The sequence below is a fragment of the Arachis ipaensis genome, chromosome B09, assembly GCF_000816755.2.
Source record: "Arachis ipaensis cultivar K30076 chromosome B09, Araip1.1, whole genome shotgun sequence".
NCBI lineage: Eukaryota > Viridiplantae > Streptophyta > Magnoliopsida > Fabales > Fabaceae > Arachis > Arachis ipaensis.
The window spans coordinates 54,378,106-54,395,827 of record NC_029793.2 but is presented as its reverse complement, the minus strand read 5'-3'; the positions used below and the strand labels follow the sequence as shown (position 1 = coordinate 54,395,827).

The 17,722-nt window shown below is 35.7% G+C and overlaps 1 protein-coding gene across 5 annotated transcripts; it reads right to left on the bottom strand.

Annotated features, from left to right (window-relative positions):
* On the bottom strand, positions 13,215-17,354 carry LOC107618719 (MADS-box protein FBP24). Of its 5 annotated transcripts, none has more exons than XM_016320850.2 (8): positions 16,531-17,354; positions 16,178-16,247; positions 15,976-16,061; positions 15,516-15,591; positions 14,459-14,755; positions 14,284-14,320; positions 13,970-14,134; positions 13,215-13,638 (listed from the first exon to the last, which is right to left on the bottom strand). In XM_016320850.2, the coding sequence occupies exons 5-8, from the start codon at positions 14,644-14,646 to the stop codon at positions 13,606-13,608; spliced, it is 423 nt and encodes a 140-aa protein (XP_016176336.2). In that variant the 5' UTR covers positions 14,647-14,755; positions 15,516-15,591; positions 15,976-16,061; positions 16,178-16,247; positions 16,531-17,354; the 3' UTR covers positions 13,215-13,605. The 5 variants fall into 5 exon arrangements, with proteins under 5 accessions (XP_016176336.2, XP_016176337.2, XP_016176334.2 ...); XM_016320851.2 differs by having other exon boundaries at positions 14,459-14,758; positions 15,529-15,591; XM_016320848.2 differs by having other exon boundaries at positions 15,529-15,591.

The window sequence follows — 17,722 nt, the reverse complement described above, 5'->3', positions numbered from 1 at the left end:
ATGATAATACCTAAAACTTAATGTTCACTATATCAAAATTATGATTTATATCAAATATCTATATATAATGTCTTGGATGGATTCCATATGAAATTTATTGAGTTAATAGTTAATTTCGTCCCTGAAAGATGATCTAATCTCTATTTTGTTTTTTGAAAGATAAAATTAATTAATCAAATTAGTTTCCTAAAAATAACTGTGTTGGTCAAGTTCGTCCTTCCGTTATCTCAGTGGTTGATGTGGCTAACGTTAGCTAGCGTTAAACGTTAACTGACAACATGGCACACTCCAAAACGACGTAGTTTTATTTGTGTTGACCCCAACCCCTAATACGGCGTCATTTATTGATCTCTATAATGGATATTCAAACGTTCTTTCCATCATCACCTCTCATAACAACCATGTCTCTGTTGCGCTACAAAACCTCTCGTTTTCTCTCTTCTCTCTGAAGCTCTGCCCTAAGACACTTGCCGAAGAACTGAACCTGCCTGTTCAGTTCATCATTCTGCCAAACGACATTTGTGGACGGGTTCGCGCTAACAAAGTGTAAAGTTGGAGGATTCTTGGAGACCGAACACCAGTGGAGGAATGCATCGTAAATGTGAAGGTTAAAGCTTTAATTTTTTTTGTTGTTATTTTTTGTGGCTTTGCATTGTTAGTGTGTATCGTTGTATCTTGCTGAGTTTATATGGACTGTTGAGTTAGGCTAGGGTTTGGAGTTTAATTTGAAATACATTTATCTGTTGATGTTGCTAATCAAGTTATGATATTAGGTAGAATATTTTTCTTTTGAAGATGGAACGACAAGTTTCAGGGTTATTTTATTGTGGGTTTATGGGGTTGATGCATGTTCATTTTGGTGTTAGACTAATTTTTGTTATGATTATGACTAGGTTGTGTGATGTGGGTTTATGTTATGATATTACTCTGTTTTTGTAGATGAAAAGTCCTCCAATAATTTTTGTATTTCACCATGGTAAAAAATTTAAAAAGGATATCAGAATGGATATCTATATTATGAGTCAGATAACACAGTGGTTATAATGTGCAAGAATTGTAGAAGACTCCCGGTGTTCTCCTTGACAAAGGGTTGAAGAGGCTAGCTGATGAGCGGATAATTTATACCTTTTTTGGCATTGTTTTTACATAGTTTTTAGTATGATTTATTTACTTTTTATTATATTTTTATTAGTTTTTATTCAAAAACCACATTTCTGGACTTTACTATGAGTTTGTGTATTTTTTGTGATTTCAGGTATTTTCTGGCTGAAATTGAGGGACCTGAGCAAAAATCTGATTCAGAGGCTGAAAAAGGACTGTAGATGCTGTTGGATTCTGACCCTCTTGCACTCGAAGTGGATTTTCTGGAGCTATAGAAGCCCAATTTGTGCGCTCTCAATTGCGTTGGAAAGCAGACATTCTGGGCTTTCCAGCAATATATAATAATCTATACTTTGCTCAATATTTGATGGCCCAAACTGGCGTTCAAAGGCAGCCTAAAACATCTTGGCATAAAACGCCCAAACTGACACCAGAATTGGAGTTAAACGCCCAAACTGGCACCAAAGCTAGCGTTTAACTCTAGGAACAGCCTATGTACGAAAACGCTTCAATGCTCAGCCCAAGCACACACCAAGTGGGCCCCGGAAGTGGATTTTTGCACTATCTGCACTTAGTTACTCAATTTCTGTAAACCTAGGCTACTAGTTTAGTATAAAAACTACTTTTAGAGATGTATTTTATAGCATTTTCATCTTTGGTTAATCTTATTTTCTAAGAGACCATTGTACACATTTGGAGGCTGGCCTCACGGCCATGCCTAGACCTTTTTCACTTATGTATTTTCAACGGTGGAGTTTCTACACCCCATAGATTAAGGTGTGGAGCTCTACTGTTCTTCATGAATTAATGGTTACTACTATTTTTTATTCAATTCATGCCTACTTCTTCTCCAAAATATACTCTCGTACTTAATTCAGTTAAGTCAGAATGAAGGGGTGACCCGTGACAATCACCCAATCTTCGTTACTCGCTTAACCAAGATCGCGTGCCTGACAACCACAAAGCGGTCTACATGATGTTCAACATAGTCATTGGACGACAGCCGGAGTATATTCTCTTGGATATCTAATACACAAACCGAGTCCGTGAGATTAGTATCTTCGTGGTATAGGCTAGAATTATTGGCAACCATTCCTGGGATCTGGAAAATCTAAACCTTGACTGTGGTATTTCGAGTAGGATCTGGGAAGGGATGACTGTGACGAGCTTCAAACCTGCGAATGTTGGGTGCAAGTGACAGTGTGCAAAAGGATCAATGGATTTTATTCCGACGCTAGTGGAAACCAACAGATGATTAGCCATGCGGTAGCTGTACCTGGTATTTTTCATCCGAGACAAGAAATCTGATAGTTGATTAGCAGTGCAGAAATCGTAGAGGACCATTTTCACTGAGAGGATCCTACAGCTTGCCATGGAAGGAAGTAACGCATGGTTGGAAGGAGGCAGTAGGAAAGAAGAGGTTCAGAAGCAACAAAGCATCTTCAGACACTTATCTGAAATTCCCACCAATGAATTATATAAGTAACTTTATTTTATTTTATGTTTTATTTATATTTTAATTATCAAAACCTCATAATCAATTGAATCCGCCTGACTGAGATTTACAAGATGACCATAGCTTGCTTCAAGCCGACAATCTCCGTGGGATCGACCCTTACTCACGTAAGGTTTATTACTTGGACGACCCAGTGCACTTGCTGGTCAGTTACGCGGAGTTGTGAAGAAGTGTTGAGATCACGATTCCGTGTACCAAGTTTTTGGCGCCGTTGCCGGGGATTCTTCGAGTTTGGACAACTGACGGTTCATCTTGTTGCTTAGATTAGGTAATTTTATTTTATGTTTAAGCTTTTTAATTTTATTTTCGAAAAAAAAATAAAAATATATATATATATATATATATATATATATATATATATATATATTTGTTCTTCAGAATTTTTAAGAATGAATTCTAGAGTTTCAGAAGACATGTTGAAGCCTGGCTGGCTGTTAAGCCATGTCTAATCTTTTGGACCGAGGTTTCGACTTATCTTTGCAAGAGCCTTTTGGTTCCCATCAATTTGGCTGTTGTATGTAATACTCTGCTAAAGCTTGGCTGGCCATTTGGCCATGTCTAATCTTTTGGACCGAAGCTTTCACATAAAGCTTGGCTGGCTATTTAGCCATGTCTAAATTTTTGGACCGAAGCTTTAGACTAGCATTGCATGATTCCTGCAACTCTTATTAAAAATTTTGAATTTCTTATTTTTCTTTTTCCAAATAATTTTCGAAAAATTCAAAAAATTTAATAAATCATAAAACCAAAAATATTTTGTGTTTCTTGTTTAAGTCTTGTGTCAAATTTTTAGTTTGGTGTCAATTGCATGTTTTTCCTTTTTCTTAAATTTTCAAAAAATATAGTCATTGTGTTCTTCTTTGATCTTCAAGTTGTTCTTGATGATTTTTGTTGTTTGATCTTTAATTTTTCTTGTTTTGTGTCTTATCTTGTTTTTCATATGCATTTTCAAATTGTTAGTGTCTAAATATTAAAAATTTCTAAGTTTGGTATCTTGCATATGTTTCCTTTCTTAAAAATTTTCAAAAATATGTTCTTGATGTTCATCTTGATCTTCAAAGTATTCTTGGTGTTCATCTTGACATTCAAAGTGTTCTTGCATGCATTAGTCGTTTTGATTTTAATTTCTTATGTTTTGTTTCATTTTGGTGTTTTTCTCTCTCCTCATTAAAAATTCAAAAATCAAAAAAATATCTTTCCCTTATTTTACTCTTCATTTTTGAAATTTTGAATTGATTTAGTAAAAAATTTTCAAAATTTGGTTGTTTCTTGTTAGTCAAGTCAAAATTTCAATTTAAAAATTCTATCTTTTCAAAATTTTTTTACAAAAATCAAATCTTTTCATTTTTTCTTAATATTTTTGAAAATTTTAAAATTAATTTTTAAAATCTTTTTCTTATTTTTATTTCATATTTTCGAATTTATTACTAACATTTAATGTTTTGATTCAAAAATTTCAAGTTGTTACTTGCCTATTAAGAAAGGTTCAGTCTTTAAATTCTAGAATCATATCTTTTAGTTTCTTGTTAGTCAAGTAATCAACTTTATTTTCAAAAATTAAATCTTTTTAATTTCCTTTTCAAATATTTTTCAAAATAAATTTCAATCATATCTTTCAATCATATCTTTTTCAAAACTTAATTTGAAATCTTTTTCTAACTTCTTATCTTTTCAAAATTGATTTTCAAATCTTTTTCAATTAACTACTTGACTTTTTGATTGGTTTACTATTTCTTATCTTTGTCAAAATCACCTAACTACTTTTCTCTCTCCAATTTTCGAAAATGACTAACCCCTTTTTCAAAATTCCTTTTAATTAAATAATTGTTTTACATTTCAATTTAATTTTATTTTCCTTCTTAAATTCGAATTCTAACTAATAATTAAAATAAAAACAAAAATATTTTTTTTTCTTATAATTAAAATTCGAATACTCTCTCTCTCTCATCTCTTTCTATTTATTTATTTATTTACTAACACTTCTCTTCTTCTTATAATTCGAACCCTCTCCCTCTCTCTGTGTTCGAATTCTTCTTCTCCCTTCTTCATTCTATTTTTTTTATTCTTCTACTCACATAAAAGAATCTCTATACTGTGACATAGAGGATTCCTATTCTTTTCTGTTCTCTTCTTTTTCATATGAGCAGGAACAAGGATAAGAACATTCTTGTTGAAGCTGATCCTGAACCTGAAAGGACTCTAAAGAGGAAACTAAGAGAAGTTAAAAAAAACTCTGTAGAGGACCTAATAGAAATTTTCGAAAAAGAAGAAGACATGGCAGCCGAAAATAACAACAATGGTGGAGATGCAAGGAAGATGCTTGGTGACTTTACTGTACCCACTTCTGACTTCTATGGAAGAAGCATCTCAATTCCTGCAATTGGAGCAAACAACTTTGAGCTTAAGCCTCAATTAGTTTCTCTAATACAACAGAATTGCAAGTTTCATGGACTTCCATTGGAAGATTCTCATTAGTTCTTAGCTGAATTCTTACAAATCTGTGACACTGTCAAGACCAATGGGGTTAATCCTGAGGTCTACAGACTTATGCTTTTCCCCTTTGCTGTAAGAGACAAAGCTAGGACATGGTTGGACTCACAACCTAAAGAAAGCCTGAACTCTTGGAAAAAGCTGGTCAATGCCTTCTTGGCCAAATTCTTTCCACCTCAAAAGTTGAGAAAGCTTAGAGTGGAAGTCCAAACCTTCAGACAGAAGGAAGGTGAATCCCTCTATGAAGCTTGGGAAAGATACAAGCAATTGATTAGAAGGTGTCCTTCTGACATACTTTCAGAATGGAGCATCTTATGTATATTCTATGATGGTCTGTCTGAATTGTCCAAGATGTCATTGGACCACTTTGCTGGTGGATCTCTTCATCTGAAGAAGACGCCTACAGAAGCCCAGGAACTCATTGAAATAGTTGTAAATAACCAGTTCATGTACACTTCTGAGAGAAATACTGTGAATAATGGGACAACTCAGAAGAAAGGAGTTCTTGAGATTGATAATCTGAATGCCATATTAGCTCAGAATAAAATATTGACTCAGCAAGTCAATATGATTTCTCAGAGTCTGACTGGAATGCAAGCTGCATCCGTCAGTACTAAGGAAGCTTCCTCTGAAGAAGAAGCTTATGACCCTGAGAATCCTGCAATGGAAGAGGTGAATTACATGGGAGAATCCTATGGAAACACCTATAATCCTTCATGGAGAAATCACCCTAATTTCTCATGGAAGGATCAACAAAAGCCTAATCAAGGCTTCAATAATAATAATAATGGTGGAAGAAATAGGTTTCGCAATAGCAAGCCTTTTTCATCATCTTCTGAGCAACAGATAGAGAATTCTAAGCAGGGTCTCTCTGACTTAGCAACCATAATCTTTGATCTAAGTAAGACCACTCACAGTTTCATGACTGAAACAAGGTCCTCCATTAGAAATTTGGAGGCACAAGTGGGTCAACTGAGTAAAAGAGTTACTGAAATCCCTCTTAGTACTCTCCCAAGCAATACAGAGGAGAATCCAAAAAGAGAGTGCAAGGCCATAAACACGTCCAACATGGCCGAACCTGTAGAGGGTAAGGCAGTGATTTCCACTAAGGAAGACCTCAGTGGACATCCACTGGCCACTAAGGAGTTCCCTATTGAGGAACCAAAGGAATCTGATGCTCATACAGAGACCATAGAGATTCCACTGAATTTACTGTTGCCATTCATGAGCTCTGATGAGTATTCTTCCTCTGAAGAGGATGAAGATATTATTGAAGAGCAAGTTGCTCAGTATCTAGGAGCAATCATGAAGCTGAACGCCAAGTTATTTGATGATGAGACTTGGGAGGATGAACCTCCATTTTGCTCATCAATGAACTAAATACCTTGGTTCAATAGAAATTACCTCAGAAGAAACCGGATCCCAAAAAGTTTTTAATACCTTGCATCATAGGCACCATGACCTTTAAGAAGGCTCTGTGTGACCTTGGTTCAAGTATAAATCTCATGCCACTTTCTGTAATGGAAAAACTAGGGATCTTTGAGGTACAAGCTACAAGAATCTCACTAGAGATGGCAGACAATTCAAGAAAACAGGCTTATGGACTTGTAGAGGATGTCTTAGTGAAGGTTGAAGGCTATTACATCTCTGCTGACTTCATAATCCTAGACACTGGGAAGGATGAAGATGAATCCATCATCTTTGGAAGACCCTTCCTAGCCACAGCAAGAGCTGTGATTGATGTGGACAGAGGAGAGTTAGTCCTTCAATTGAATGAGGACTACCTTGTGTTTAAAGCTCAAGGATCTTCTTTTGTAACCATGGAGAGGAAGCATGAAAAGCTTCTCTCAATACAGAGTCAAGAAGAGCCCCCACACTCAACTTCTAAGTTTGGTGTTGGGAGGCCAACATCAAACTCTGAGTCCCTGTGAAGCTCTCTAAGAGCTCACTGTCAAGCTATTGACACTAAAGAAGTGCTTGTTGGGAGGCAACCCAATGTTAGTTAATTATATTTATTTATTTTCCATTGTTATTTTATGTTTTCTTTAGGTTGATGATCATGTGAAGCCACAAAAAGAAATGAAAAATAAAAAATAAAATGAAAAATAGCATCAAAAACAGCACACCCTGGAGGACAGGCTTACTGGCATTTAAACTCCAGTAAGAATAGCAGAATGGGCGTTTAACGCCCAGCCTGGCAGCATTCTGGGCGTTAAACGCCAAAATGGGCAGCACTCTGGGCGTTTAATGCCAGAAAGGGCTGTCTGGTGTTTGGCTGGCGTTAAATGCCAGAAATGGGTAGCAGACTGGTATTTAACGCCAGGAAAGGTAGCAGAGCTAGCATTTAATGCCAGGAAAGGTAGCAGAGCTGGCGTTAAACACCAGAATTGGCACACAATGGGCGTTTGAACGCCAGAATGGTACAGGGAGCAAAATTCCTTGACACCTCAGGATCTGTGGACCCCACAAGATCCCCACCTACCCTACCTCTTATTCTCCCCTCTTCACACCTTTCCATAACACTCTTCCCCAAATACCCTTCACCTATCAAATCCTACCCTCTTCCCCATATTCTCTTCACCACTCACATCCATCCATCATAAACCCCACCTACCTCACCATTCAAATTCAAACCATTTCCCTCCCAAACCCACCCCTTCATGACCGAATTCCCCCTCTCTTTTACCCTATAAATACCCCTCCTCACTACCTTCAATTTCACACATCATACACACTACTACCCCCCTCGGCCAAAACCACCACTACCCTCCATCTCCTCCATTTCTTCTTCTTCTACTCCTTTCTTTCTTCTTTTGCTCGAGGACGAGCAACAATTCTAAGTTTGGTGTGGGAAAAGCTAAGCTTTTTTTTTTATTTTTCTATAACCATCAGTGGCACCTAAGGCCGGAGAAACCTCTAGAAAGAGGAAAGGGAAGGCAATTGCTTCCACATCCAAGTCATGGGAGATGGAGAGATTCATCTCAAAGGGCCATCAAGACCACTTCTATGAAGTTGTGGCCAAGAAAAAGGTGATCCCTGAGGTCCCCTTCAAGCTCAAAAAGAGTGAATATCCGGAGATCCGACATGAAATTCAAAGAAGAGGTTGGAAAACGATTACCAACCCCATTCAACAAGTCAGAATCTTAATGGTTCAAGAGTTCTATGCCAATGCATGGATCACTAAGAACCATGATCAAAGTATGAACCCGAACCTAAAGAATTGGCTCACAATGGTTCGGGGGAATTACTTGGATTTTAGTCCAAAAAATATGAGGTTGGCATTCAACTTGCCAATGATGCAAGGAGATCCTCACCCTTTCACTAGAAGGGTCAACTTTGATCAAAGGTTGGACCAAGTCCTTAGGGACATTTGTGTGCAAGGAGCTCAATGGAAGAGAGACTCAAGAGGCAAGCCGGTTCAACTAAGAAGGCTTGACCTCAAGCCCGTGGCTAGGGGATGGTTGGAGTTCATCCAACGATCTATCATTCCTACTAGCAACTGGTCTGAAGTTACAATAGACCAGGCTATCATGATCCATAGCATCATGATTGGAGAGGAAGTATAAGTTCATGAGTTCATATCCCTAGAACTCTATAAGGTGGCGGACAAGCCCTCTACTTTGGCAAGGTTAGCCTTCCCTCATCTCATTTGTACCCTATGCAATTCAGCTGGAATTGCCATAGAGGGAGACATCCTCATTGAAGGAGACAAGCCCATCACTAAGAAGAAGATGGAGCAAACAAGAGAACCTACTCATAGACCTCAACAAGAGCATGAAGAAATTTCTCATCAAGAAATCCCTGAGATGCCTCAAGGGATGCCCTTTTCTCCACAAAACTATTGGGAGCAAATCAACACCTCCTTAAGAGAATTGAGTTCCAACATGGGGCAACTAAGGATGGAGCACCAAGAGCACTCCATTATCCTCAATGAAATTAGAGAGGACCAAAGAGCCATGAGGGAGGAGCAACAAAGGCAAGGAAGAGACATAGAGGAGCTCAAGCACTCCATAAGATCTTCAAGAGAAAGAACTAGCCACCATCACTAAGGTAGACCCGTTCTTTAATTTTCTTGTTTTTATTTTTCTATTTTTCGAAAATTATGCTTTATGTCTTGTCTATGTTTGTGCCTTTATTACATGATCATTAGTATCTATGTCTTAAAGCTATGAATGTCCTATGAATCCATTACCTTTCTTAAATAAAAAATGTTTTTAATTGCAAAAGAACAAGAAGTACATGATTTCGAATTCTATCTTGAAATTAGTTTAATTATTTTGATGTGGTGGCAATACTTTTTATTTTCTGAATGAATGCTTGAACAGTGCATATTTTTGAATTTGTTATTTATGAATGTTAAAATTGTTGGCTCTTAAAAGAATAATGAAAAAGGAGAAATGTTATTGATAATCTAAAAAAAATCATAAAATTGATTGTTGAAGCAAAAAAAAGTAGTGAATAGAAAAAGCTTGCAAAAAAATGGCGAAAAAAAAGGGTAAAAGCAAGCAGAAAAAGCCAATAGCCCTTTAAACCAAAAGGCAAGGGTAAAAAGGATCCAAGGCTTTGAGCATTAATGGATAGAGGGCCTACAGGAATAAAATCCTGGCCTAAGCGGCTAAACCAAGCTGTCCCTAACCATGTGCTTGTGGCGTGAAGGTGTCAAGCAAAAAGCTTGAGACTGAGCAATTAAAGTCGTGGTCCAAAGCAAAAAGAGTGTGCTTAAAGCTCTGGGCACCTCTAACTGGGGACTCTAGCAAAGCTGAGTTACAATCTGAAAAGGTTCACCCAGTTATGTGTCTGTAGCATTTATGTATCCGGTGGTAATACTGGAAAATAAAATGCTTAGGGTCACGACCAAGATTCATAAAGTAGCTGTGTTCAAGAATCAACATATTGAACTATGAGAATCAATAACACTATCTGAATTCTGAGTTTCTATAGATGCCAATCATTCTGAACTTCAAAGAATAAAGTGAGATGCCAAAACTGTTCAAAAGCAAAAAGGCTATAAGTCCTGCTCATCTAATTGAAGCTAATATTCATTTGATAAGTTTGGAATTCATTGTATATTCTCTTCTTTTAATCCTATTTTGTTTTCAGTTGCTTGGGGACAAGCAACAATTTAAGTTTGGTGTTGTGATGAGCGGATAATTTATACCCTTTTTGGCATTGTTTTTACATAGTTTTTAGTGTGATTTGTTTACTTTTTATTATATTTTTATTAGTTTTTATTCAAAAACCACATTTCTGGACTTTACTATGAGTTTGTGTATTTTTTTGTGATTTCAGGTTTTTTCTGGCTAAAATTGAGGGACCTGAGCAAAAATCTGATTCAGATGCTGAAAAAGGACTGCAGATGCTGTTGGATTCTGACCCTCCTACACTCGAAGTGGATTTTCTGGAGCTATAGAAGCTCAATTTGTGCGCTCTCAATTGCGTTGGAAAGCAGACATTCTGGGCTTTCCAGCAATATATAATAGTCCATACTTTGCTCAATATTTGATGGCCCAAACTGGCATTCAAAGACAGCCTAAAATATCTTGGTATAAAACGCCCAAACTGACACCAGAATTAGAGTTAAACGCCCAAACTGGCACCAAAGCTGGCGTTTAACTCCAGGAACAGCCTATGCACGAAAATGCTTCAATGCTCAGCCCAAGCACACACCAAGTGGGCCCCAGAAGTGGATTTCTGCACTATCTACACTTAGTTACTCAATTTCTTTAAACCTAGACTACTAGTTTAGTATAAAAACTACTTTTAGAGATGTATTTTATAGCCTTTCATCTTTGGTTAATCTTATTTTCTAAGAGACCATTGTACACATTTGGAGGCTGGCCTCACGGCCATGCCTAGACCTTTTTCACTTATGTATTTTCAACGGTGGAGTTTCTACACCCCATAGATTAAGGTGTGGAGCTCTGCTGTTCTTCATGAATTAATGGTTACTACTGTTTTTTATTCAATTCACGCCTACTTCTTCTCCAAGATATACTCTCGTACTTAATTCAGTTAAGTCAGAATGAAGGAGTGACCCGTGACAATCACCCAATCTTCGTTACTCGCTTAACCAAGATCGCGTGCCTGACAACCACAAAGCGGTCTACATGATGTTCAACATAGTCATTGGACGACAGCTGGAGTATATTCTCTTGGATATCTAATACACAGACCGAGTCCGTGAGATTAGTATCTTCGTGGTATAGGCTAGAATTATTGGCAGCCATTCCTGGGATCCAAAAAGTCTAAACCTTGTTTGTGGTATTCCGAGTAGGATCTGGGAAGGGATGACTGTGACGAGCTTCAAACCTGCGAATGTTGGGCGCAAGTGACAGTGTGCAAAAGGATCAATGGATTTTATTCCGACGCTAGTGGAAACCAACAGATGATTAGCCATGCGGTAGCTGTACCTGGTATTTTTCATCCAAGACGAGAAATCCGACAGTTAATTAGCCGTGCAGAAACCGTAGAGGACCATTTTCACTGAGAGGATCTTACAGCTTGCCATGGAAGGAAGTAACGCATGGTTGGAAGGAGGCAGTAGGAAAGCAGAGGTTCAGAAGCAACAAAGCATCTTCAGACGCTTATCTGAAATTCCCACCAATGAATTACATAAGTAACTTTATTTTATTTTATGTTTTATTTATATTTTAATTATCAAAACCTCATAATCAATTGAATCCGCCTAACTGAGATTTACAAGATGACCATAGCTTGCTTCAAGCCGACAATCTCTGTGGGATCGACCCTTACTCACGTAAGGTTTATTACTTGGACGACCCAGTGTACTTGCTGGTCAGTTACGCGGAGTTGTGAAGAAGTGTTGAGATCACGATTCCGTGTACCACTAGCCATGGATGCCGACTTGATTGTAATGAATGCCTCACCCAAACCAGCTACAGTTGTATGATATTTGTGCCAATTCCAAGCTTCAAGCATCCAAGAAAAAAAGATAAAGCCATTTGATTAGGATCATATGTTTTACTCCATGGTTGTTGTCTATGTTTCTTTATACAGCGTTATGTAAACAATGTGGTTGATTATCTTTTGTTATGAAACCTTTGTTTGGAAGGATTATGTTTTAGCCCTTTGTTTAGGTCTATATATTATGTTATGGAACTTTTGTTTAGGTCTGTCATGTTATGGATGCATTGATACCTGCTGTGCTATATATCTACTGAGACAATATTATGATAATGATTATGCTTATTAATGAAGACAATGTGTTATAATATATGAATTTACATTTTTTAGCAACCCATTAGGCATAATGGATAAATTGACTGATTTGATTAACATTATTATGAACAATAGAAGATAGATCCTCATCTTACTTCAGTTTCAAAGTGTATTATTGTCTGTGTGTGTTCAATAGATAAATTATATGTTGAATTAAACACACTAAATTGAAATATCTCATTTCATTGATAAATTCAGTTCATTATTAATATAATCAACTCTTTCAATCTCAAAAGTCTATCAACAGCTCAAACATAACATAACTTAACATCACTACTAGCTTTACTTGGATAAACATATGATCAAAAGGGATCCAGCCACCAATGAGAGTAGCCAAAATCATTCCAAGAAATATGTACATTCTAGGGTGTTTGTTATTTTAAATAATATTAAGATTCAACAAGTAATCTCACAAATCGATTTTTGAATTACTGAGTTCTATTATATAAATTAAATAATAATACATTACAAGATTCTTGCCATTTTGTGGCGATTTTTTTTGTGTTTTGTGGCGGTTTTAAACCCCCACAAAACGAATTGTGGCAGTTTCTAAAACCTCCAAAATTGGAGGTGCCACGAGCTTATTTGTGGCAGTTTTTGAAAACCGCCACGACATTTTTTAGTGGCGGTTTTTTTGCTATTCTGTGGGGGGTTTTGAGTTAATAGATTCTGGAAGTTTTGTGTCATTTTTGTGGCGGTTTAAAACCCCCACAAAGTTAATTTTCAAATTTAAAAAAAAAGGGCCACAAACTGAACAACGGCAAACCACTACCAGGCTGCTATTCCTAATTTTGAGCACTGCCAAAAAAGAGGTTCTTAGCAAGTCACATTACTAATCATATTAACTAACCATAACTATACAAATATAAGTAAATAATTGAAATATTAATACATTGATAGAGTATGATTCTTGGTAGTGGATTTACAAAATTTCAAGTACAAAACAAAGATATCCCAGCACGAAATTCTTAGTATAAATTAAACCAAAACCAGTTCAACCAAAAGCAAGATAATATTACACTAGCTAAGGTAACATTATCCTAGGATCATAACTATATGATAATCTTCCATAAATTTGCACTTCATATTAAGTTTATATTTGAATATTTACAAGGAAAAAAAGGAGCTTAATCACAGTTAATCTGCACTTCATACATAATTAAAAAGAAAAAGAAAATAACTTATAAAAATTTTTCAAGGATACTCGAGGCCTATCCTGTAACCACCATTAAACCTTGCTCGAAATATATCTGACTTGACTAAACAAATTCGATGAGCATAGAATCTTTTTCCTGGAGAAGGAAAACAGGGCAAATTAGTACATAAACTAATTTCTGACATTAGTTGACTTAATTATATAAATTATAATCAGTATTTGATCAGTGATGAAAACATTTAATTTTGTCTGAAATGTAATGCACGCATATCGCAATATATACCTTATTATCTTCAGTAAACATTTTGCAAAAAAACCTCCTTATCACTTTATTTATTTATTTTCTTTGACATTAGTATGTGTATCTGCTCATTTAGGTCACCAAATTTCTAAAAACTATGTGAAGAAGAAAAAAAAACACTTCGAAATGCACATGTGTGTGTGTGTATATATATATATATATATACCTGACGCTTTCGAACCCTTGCAACAGAGCTTTGAAGTTCTCCTTCAAGCTTAGTCAATTCTTCGTATTGGAGAAAAGCTATGCCTTCTCCAAGGTAGCGCTGAATCCCCATCTCAAGGCTCAGATTTTGATGCCTCAGCATTGCCATCTCAATCAATAAATCTTCCTACAAAATTGATGATATTATTAAAATTATAACTTTTATGTATCTCATTTTTTGAAATGGATGATTTGATGACAAAAACCAACATGCAAATCATTCATTATACTATATGATTAGAAAGAAAATTGAGCACCTTAGTCTCATATAACTACCTGATCATGGGCATGTCCATGGCGCATTATGTGAGTCCTGTAGATCGTTGGTAATTTTCAATTATTTGATCCATCCTGACCAAAATATTAATTTGACGTTCATATATATATTTAAATATGATAGGATAAGTAGATAGAATTGAGGAAAGTCCTAAGGAATATAAAAAGATTATACCTGTAGGGGTGAGAGGAGTAGTGAAAGAGCTTGCCAGTGTTGGAGAAGGCGATGAGTCCTATCTGGGCGTCACAGAGGACAGAGAGCTCATTGGTCTTCTTCAAGAGTCCGTTCCTTCTCTTTGAGAACGTCACTTGCCTCGTCGTCGTGTTTTCTATCCTCTTTATCTCTATCTTTCCCCTTCTCATGTTTTATTCCACAGTTGAAAGAAAGAAGCACAGAAGGAGCCAGGAAGAGAGTAGATCCGAGTCAACACCTCACCTAACCAGCTCTCCCACGATTTCCTTCTTTGCTAAGCTACTTAGGAAGCAATGCGTGAAATTAGAAAATTTTAGGAGTAGTAAAATTGAAATCAGAGCTCCTTATCTATAAACTGGAATTTTCTAACTATAGATGTGTTATATGTACAGAAAGAGAAACATAAGAACCTCAACAAGTAAAATAGTTCAAGGAGCCAAAACATATTATCTGTCAAGAAATTGAAGGATAATATGATCAATTAAATTAAACAATAGAAGAAGACACTAAAATAGGAATAAGAGTGAGGATAAGAAAAAAAACTTTATTGAACTGGAATAAACAAAATCCAAGCCTCTGTTTGATAGTATCAATCTTATCTTTACTATGCTCACAAAATGAAGGGCCAATTTTTCAGTTGTAAGTTTTCTAATAAACCAACAAAATTAATGTTCCCATTACTAGCAGGATTCAATACTAATGTATATATTCACCATAAGTTACCAAAAAGCTGGAATGAGGATGTTTAAGTGACTCGTTTTCGGTATAAAATTCACTACTTTTAGTAACTAAATTATAAGTATTCAAATTTCAGCTACTGTCACTTGCCCAACTTAAATTTTATGCAAGGTAACTTTTAAGTTTGTTCCTATGTTTGATCTCTATTTATTAATGATCTAAAAAAATTTTGGGAAATAGTTATGTCAAGACTTAATAAAGATTGATGCATATGTGTTTTTCTTTTCTAATTTTGAGTACTCTAATGAACAGTAGAATATGATTTGCAAGTAGCTAAAAAAATCAATAAATAGATTCTTACTCATTTTACTTACTTTACTTGCTTCCCTTGCTAACAGAGGTTCTCTTATAAAGGAGAGAACGACAAAAGAAAATATCTGAAAGGAGTAACAAAATATCTCATGTTATCATTTGAACACAAAACTATTAAGCACACCAATTGTTATCATTTGAGCCTTTTACTTTTAATTTATAGAATAAAATAGTTGGCAAAGTTTTAAGGCATGCAAAAACAATTAGACATGCGGTGTATTGAGAAATTCCTAATGCACCTCATGAGAAAGTGTTGCTGTCCAATTTGCTATGTCATAATAATTAGTTCTAGGAAGACTATCAAGTCATTGACCAAATACAAAAAGACAAACTACAATATGGATGATAGATACAAAAAACAAAGCTAAAAGCTAGACATAGAAGTAAGCCCTTTTTCAATTTTATCAGTGCTTCAAAAGTATTCAAATAAATATTAACATAACAAGTACCTGCAAGTCATCCAACTCACCAAACAAGAATTCTGGGACATTTATATGGCCTCCAACCAACTTCTCTCCTCTCAATTTCAATTCCCCTATTTCAATTTCGCAAATCAGTGTGCGATTTAAAAAAGGCAAGTAGTTGAAATGCACACTAAAAATTAATAGTTAGATTGAAGTTCTGAACCAAAAATGATTGATAGTGACTTACCTTTGACCTTTAAAGTCAACTCATATGTGTAACCAACTCGTTTTTTATTTTGAACTATCACCAAGAATGCCTAAGAACAATCACAAAGTACTAAATCAACAGATAGAATCACAAAGAACAAATATATGTTTTCACTCAACATGTAATGCATTACGATGTAGTAATCGACAACTCACTAGTCAAGGTCCTCCTAACACTATATAAATTAATTACCTCCACCACAAGTACCTGCAACTATGATATACCTATACCTAATTAGTAATTAGCATTAATGCAACTAGATAGATAGCTAATAATAATGAACTACAGAGGCAGATTTTTCAACATTAACTTAGGTACATCAGAGTACTCACCAAGCTTAATCACAACCTCTTTGTTTGTTTGAATATTAGTTCCTGCACAATTTTTTTTAAATAAATTAATCTAAAAAACTTGAGCTTGTTGAGAAGCTCTTCTCAGCAAACGTTTTTCGTTCTCTATCTCTACTCTTCTTAATAAAACACCTTCTAGCAGCAAGATCTCTCTCACTGCATAAATAGAGAGAGAAAATAATAATAATAATAATATTATAAGCCTGTAACCATAGAGCATTAGAGTATGGATAATGAGATCGATGTTCCTCCGTTCTTTCTCTGCCCAATCTCGCTTGAAATCATGAAGGATCCTGTAACCGTCTCCGCCGGCATCACCTACGACAGAGAGAGCATCGAGACATGGCTCTTCTTCGGCAAGAACAAGAGCTGCTCCGTAACGAAGCAACAACTCTCTTCTTCTGATTTCTCCGATCTAACTCCAAACCACACTTTTCGCCGATCGATTCAGTCATGGTGTACCATCAACGCTTTCTATGGCATCGAAAGAATTCCCACATCTAAAGCACCGGTTAACAAAAACAAGATCTCAAAGCTCCTCAAAGATGAGGACATTGACGTAGAAGCTTGATGGCGGCAACGACGAGGACATGAATGGCAGCAGCGGCGAGCTGACTCTCCCTCTGATCTCAGACGCTACGTCGACTTGACGGTGACAATGGCGAAGAGATGAATGTGGCGGCGGCGAGTAGATCTAGGGTTTCAGTTCTCTCTTTTTTCTCTTTGTACTTTTTTGGACAAATTTTTGTTTATAGTGAAATTTGGTTGAGTTTTTTTTTTTGGACAGGGTGGTTGAGTTTAATTAGAGTAGGTTAGAGTCTGATGGGCTATTTGTTTGGGTAATTGGGCTTAAAAAATGTAAACTAGTATTAATTAATGGAGGTTTTATATTTTGCCATAAATAAAATATATTGTGGAGATTTTCTAAAACCTCCACAAAAAAATGCCATAAATAAACAGAAATCTTGTAGTGATAAAAATTATAATTTTAAAATAATTACTATATTATTTAGTGAGATTTAAAATATTAAATTTTTAAATATATAATCAACAATAATTTGATAAACTCGTTTAAATAAAAAAAATTCACTATAAAAAATTACAATTTGAAAATATAAAATTTTAAAATACAAATGATAAAATAATTTCATAATAATGTAATTATTTTTATTAT

Bases quoted from the DNA above. Each gene is read 5' to 3' on its own strand.
- LOC107618719 (XM_021110350.1), bottom strand. From the start codon at position 14,646: ATGAGAAGGGGAAAGATAGAGATAAAGAGGATAGAAAACACGACGACG. The intron at 14,321-14,458 runs GTATAATCTTTT...AACGATCTACAG, and splicing joins TACTCCTCTCACCCCTACAG to GACTCACATAATGCGCCATG. The intron at 13,639-13,969 runs GTATATATATAT...TTCCTTCTCCAG, and splicing joins CAAGGGTTCGAAAGCGTCAG to GAAAAAGATTCTATGCTCAT.